At 42.0% G+C, this 6107-nt stretch overlaps 1 protein-coding gene across 1 annotated transcript; it reads right to left on the bottom strand.

Moving 5' to 3' along the window:
* Positions 1 to 746: 746 nt before the first annotated feature.
* LOC115814609 (tripartite motif-containing protein 16-like protein) lies at positions 747 to 6107 on the bottom strand. The gene is made up of 6 exons (XM_030777508.1): positions 5496 to 6107; positions 5164 to 5259; positions 2519 to 2749; positions 2229 to 2388; positions 2060 to 2116; positions 747 to 1276 (listed from the first exon to the last, which is right to left on the bottom strand). Exons 1-6 carry the CDS (start codon positions 6087 to 6089, stop codon positions 747 to 749), a joined length of 1668 nt encoding a protein of 555 aa, XP_030633368.1. The 5' UTR covers positions 6090 to 6107.

Genomic DNA, 6107 nt, shown 5'->3' with positions numbered 1-6107 from the left:
GGGGGGGGGGGGGGGGGGGGGGGGGGGGGGGGGGGAGAGAAAAGCCAATAAGCACATACCAGTGCACTGATTTCTTACTGATATTTTCAATGATTTCATGAAGTCAAGAACATACGAATCAAGTGTATTACAAATGAAGTAGGCCTGTTTTCAGTGTCAATAATCGAACTCAAATCCTAAGAGAGCAAAAACTTACGAATGTGACTGTCGAATCTTGTGAATATGTCCGTTTCAGAGTCAGTGTGTAAATGTGTTTACGACACATTGTGTGTGACTGTGGATGTATGAGAAACAGAGAGAGAGGGAGAGAGAGAGAGAGAGAGAGAGAGAGAGAGAGAACATAACACTGCTTTCCTATTGATATTCTCAATGATTTAATGAATTCAAGAACATATGAATAATGTGTATTACAAATGAATTTTCAGTGTCAAGAATCAAAACTCTAATTCTAGGAGAACAAAATCTTACACAATGAAAGTCGTCCTGTACAAAATTCTCCTTCTCTGATTCATACACAAACTCTCAACAATGGGGGAACATTGAGTTTCACAAAATGAAGGAAAAAACAATAAACACATTGAGAGAAACTTCCCACAGTCAGAGGATGATCATTAGAGTAATCTCAGCTACAATCACAGCACTCCTTCACTACAACCTCCATCCATAATAACCAAATCATGTCTGTCATCTGAGAATACAACACAATCATTTGACATTATGATCATGACTGGACCATTCCATTTTATTCATTTTGGATTATGACATAACCTCACTTTTGATTTGACCCAGAACCCTGGATAGAGGGCCTGAGTGAATGTGGTGTGGACTCTGTGGAGGAGGGTCATTGTGTCAGAGACGCTGTAGAAGGACAGGGTTCCTGACCTGTGGTCCACATACACTCCTATTCTGGAGGAACGGGGAACTATGGGGAGTTTAGTCTCTCTATTATTGTGTATGAATGAGTAATTAGAGTGAGAACAGTACAAACTCCAGGACTGATTATTATTTCCAAACCTACACTCATCACCCCGACCTTTCCTCCTGATGTCTTTATATGACACTGATATATAAACCCCATTATCCCCACTCCACTCAGTCTCCCAGTAACAGCGTTTGGACACACTCTCTCTACACAACACCTGACGCCAGTACTCAAATCTCTCTGGATGATCAGGATATAGCTGTACTTTGTAACTCCATGTCACCACTCTGTTCCCCTCAGACAGACAGAGCTCTTCATGTGCTGTGTTGGGATCCAGTGTGAGATCACAGGAATCTGGTGGAGTTGAGGAATAAAAATGACAAATGAACATCAAGACCTTTTTAAAAATGAAAACTTAAATCACTGAAAACAGTAAAAAAAAAAAAACATTAACAGAGACATGAATGAAATGTAATATCAGAGTTAATCTCTGACCAATAGAGGGGAGGGATCAAAGGGGGCGGGGCTTATATGCTGTTGTCTGATTGTGACCGTGTAATGTTTAAAAACTGTCAATAGTCTAACAGTCATAACTGTCAACTTCACTCAACTGTTGCATTGTGAGTGTCAAATGTTAATTCACTTTCTATAAAAGACTTGTCCTTTCATTTCTCTTGTTATCTCTCATCTCCATTTTTTAATGTCTTTCCTCCACTTATGTAACTCATGGTTCTTCTCTCTCTCTCTCTCTCCCTCTCTCTCTCTCCCTCTCTCTCTCTCTCTCTCTCTCTCTCTCTCTCTCTGTCTCTCTATCTTTCTGTCTTTCTCAATTCAACTCAAGAGGCTTTAGTGGTATGTCTGTAATCTATGTACTATTGCCAAAGTAGATCATTTTATGATAGTAAATGTGAATAGTGAGATAACACAGGAAATACAGTAGCAGAAGGAGACAGGGCAAGTAATAAGGAGAACAGTAACAACGTAATGTGAGACAACCAATAATAATAATAATAATAATAATAATAATAATAAATAAAAGCATAACAGTTGTTAAGGAGTTAGTTATTTTAGCTATGTTGTAATCATGTAAGTGTGAGTTTGACTGAGCGTGTGCATGCGTGCGTGCGTGTGACTCACATTGTAAAAACTCTTCTCTGCTTTTTGGTTCAGGAGAAATGATCTTGATGTTTGTCACTATAAAAATAAGGGAACTCATTTCTGAACTGTTCAAACCAGAACTGATATGAAGCGAAATGTTTTTCAATATGTTTCAGGAACGATATCTAAAATAATATCTATCCCCTACCTTTACTGGAAAGCCTTCCAAACTCCTCCTTACAGAAATCCTCCAGTCGCTCTTTCAGCTGAGAGACAGATTTTCCTACATCCTCAAAAGAGAGGTGTGGACTGACAGTGCTTCTGAGTGAGTCTTCAGATCCAGGATGACCACAGAGGGATGGGAAACTCTACACACACACACAAGTAAAATCTTGATAGATGGAAACAAACCATTACATAGCTTCAAGCTTATGCACATTTTACTGAGGAGAAATTGGCTACTGTTATATTGGTGATCATTTTGTCCTCCACTGTTACCTGGAGGAAATGGATGTGATCCTCTGTGTGTGAAAGCTGCTCCAGCTCAGTGTCTCTCCTCAGATCAGAAATCTCCTGCTCCAGTCGCTCCAGGACTCCTTCAGCCTGACCCAGTTCACTCTTCTCCTGATCTCTAATCAGCTCTGTCACCTCATGGCACCTTCTCTCAATGGAGCGGATCAGCTCAGTAAAGATCCTCTCACTGTCCTTCACTGCTGCCTGTGCAGAGCACTGTTAGGAGACACACACCCACACGCACACACACATGCACAGAGGAGGGGGATCTATTACAATAGGCGCTTTCGGACCGAACAGTTCTAGGGTCTCATTTGATAGGAACTACCCCCTCGGGAGATTCCCCTAGAACTACATACGTTCTAGAGCCTTTTTTCTGTTTGCATTCGCACCACCAGTAGGAATGCTGAAGTGACGTAAGCGGGCAGACGGTACAGCAGCTAAGAGCTGTTGTTTACGACTAACCATGGATAGCCGCACATTTTAAGTACAAATTTAATGACTTTTAAGACCTTTCAAATACCTCCAAAAGGAAAAAAATGCCATTACTGCGGCAAAAGAAATCGACAAACTAGACTACAGTACACACAACTAACCAGTTGTATTGAATTTGAATGACAGAAATATTGAGTGCACATTAGACATATAACTGCCTTCTCATTAACGAAAATAAAACTGTATGGCGACAGACCCTGTCCAATGGAAAAAAATGTCCCCCTACATTTATGCATTTACCACCGCAATAGCAGTGAATGACTCGATGGGCATAGTAGTTTTCGGGTTCTAGCATAGCGCTTGTGCCTGACGCTTTTTTCTCGGAGCATCGTGTTTTTTTTTTTCTTTTCCCCGCCGCAGCCCTCGAATCGTAAGCTGGGTAAACACATTCTTATTTTAGGTTAAAATTCGGATCACAGCCACACAAGCACCTACCGAAGCGGAGTGTACGCTACCTCTTCAATGTACAAATATACATTGGACGTTGCAGAAATGGTCATTGTTGGGGGATATAAAACACCGGTAAAATAAAACATAAAATCATGTGTCCCCTCCTACAATTACAGACATTTTAAGACATTTTTAGACATGAATATCAAAAACAAAATGTAATACAGTCCAAGACTTTATATTTTACACGGATCTTTAAAAATGGCGATTGCAATCATCGTTTACCTGCGTCTAGACCAATGGCTGTACACCTACGTCACAAGGTTCCTATTGCGCTGCGAAAGTGCCTATCCTGAAGTAGGAGCTAAAAAAGCCCCTCAAACGGAGTTCTAAGAACTATGATCGTTCTAAAGGCGCTTTCCGACCGAACAGTTCTAGGGTCTCATTTGATAGGAACTACCCCCTGGGGAGCTTCCCCTAGAACTACAAACGTTCTAGGGCCTTTTTTCTGTTTGCATTCGCACCGCCAGCAGGAACGCTGAGGTGACGTAAGCTGGCAGACCGTGCAGCAGCTAAGAGCTGTTATTTACGTCTAACCATGGATAGCTGCACATTTTAAGTACAAATTTAAGACATTTTAAATACCTCCAAAAGGGAAAAAAATGCCATTACTGCGGCAAAAGAAATCGACAAACAAGACTACAGTATACACAATTAACCAGTTTTATTGAATGTGAATGACAGAAATATTGAGTGCACATTAGACATAAAACTGCCTTCTCATTAACGAAAATAAAACTGTATGGCGACAGTACCTGTCCAATGAAAAAAAATGTCCCCCTGCATTTATGCATTTACCACCGCAATAGCAGTGAATGACTTGGTGGGCATAGTAGTTTTCGGGTTCTAGCATAGCGCTTGTGCCTGACGCTTGCTCGTAGCATCGTGTTTTGTTTTTTGGTTTGCTTTTTCCCCGCCGCAGCCCTCAAATCGTAAGCTGGATAAACACATTCTTAATTTAGGTTAAAATGCGGATCACAGCCACACAAGCACCTACCGAAGCGGAGTGTACGCTACCTCTTCAATGTACAAATATACACTGGACGTTGCAGAAATGGTCATTGTTGGGAGATATAAAATACCGGTAAAATAAAACATAAAATCATGTGTCCCCTCCTACAATTCCAGACATTTTTGGACACGAATATCAAAAACTAAATGTAATACGTTGGGATTTCGTAATCATCGGATTTCGTAATTTCGTACGGATCTTTAAAAATGGCGGTTGCAATCATCGTTTACCTGCGTCTGGACCAATGGCTGTACACCTACGTCACAAGGTTCCTATTGCGCTGCGAAAGTACCTACCCTGAAGTAGGAGCTAAAAAGCCCCTCAAAACGGAGTTCTTAGAACTATAATCGTTCTAAGTTCCTGCGGTGCGAACACGCGAAAAAGGGGGTACTTTCTCCAACAGTTCTAAGAACTATGGAAAAGTTCCTCCGGTGTGAAAGCGCCTTAAGTTCCTGCGGTGCGAAAACACGAAAAAGGGGGTACTTTCTCCAACAGTTCTAAGAACTATGGAAAAGTTCCTCCGGTGCAAAAGCGCCTAATCACACACACACATTCAGCTCTTACTAGTCCAAAACTGGACTCCTCGCTGACTGACTGGAGGAGAGCCTTTACTGAGCCCTCAAATGACTCCTCCAGCAGCCAGCTCTTGTCTTCTCCTCTGCTCAACACTCACCTTCAGAAACTCCACAGCCTGTCTCAGCTCCTGCACCTCCTTCTCTCTCTTCTGGATTCTCTGCTGGGTTTTCCTCTGACTTTCTCCCAACTGTTTCTGTTACACAAATAAAGCACATCATATTTAAGGAATCTCAGTATGACAATAAGGAGAGTAGAGGTGAAGTAGAGGTGGAGGCAGTCAATGTTCACACCCAGCCAATGTCACAGCCGGTATTACTTCATGACAAAATAAACAGCTTTTGTTTTACTGAATCCAGATGACACTTATCAGTGGTCAGTGCACATTTACACACATTCTCATTGAGCTGTAAGAGAAGTCCCTGTACATACCTGTCTTTCAGTCCTCTCTGCTGCCACTGATACTGTTTTATGGTTTCTGTGTTCATCCACCATACACAGATAACACATGAACTGTTGGTCGGTTCGACACCAAAGTTCTATCAGTTTGTTATGATGAGGGCAAATCTGGTCTTGCAGTTTTCCAGAAGCATCAATCACATTGTGTCTCTTTCCTTTGAACAGTTCTTCATGACGTTCAAAGTGAGTTTGACAGTAGGAATCCAGACACACCAGACAGGACTTGATGGCTTTGAGTTTTGTCCCAGTACAAACACCACACTCCACATCTCCAGGTCCAGCATAACAGTGAGCAGGAGGAGCAGCAGCTTGGAGTCTCATCTTCTTCAGTTTCTCCACTATTTCAGCCAGTATAGCGTTTTCACGTAGAACTGGTCTTGGTGTGAAGGTCTGTCTGCACTCAGGGCAGCTGTAGACTCCCTTCTGATCATCCTGATCCCAGCAGCCCTTAATACAGCCCATACAGTAACTGTGTCCACAGGGAATAGTCACAGGATCCTTAAGGAGATCCAGACAGACTGTACAGACGAACTGGTCCTGACCTACTGAAATACTGGCCTCTGCCATTTTACTGATCACACACTC

This window comes from Chanos chanos, chromosome 6 (assembly GCF_902362185.1).
Source record: "Chanos chanos chromosome 6, fChaCha1.1, whole genome shotgun sequence".
NCBI classification, from domain to species: Eukaryota; Metazoa; Chordata; class Actinopteri; order Gonorynchiformes; family Chanidae; genus Chanos; species Chanos chanos.
The sequence above is the reverse complement of the archived record's forward strand: the minus strand, read 5'-3'. Positions and strand labels throughout refer to the sequence as shown.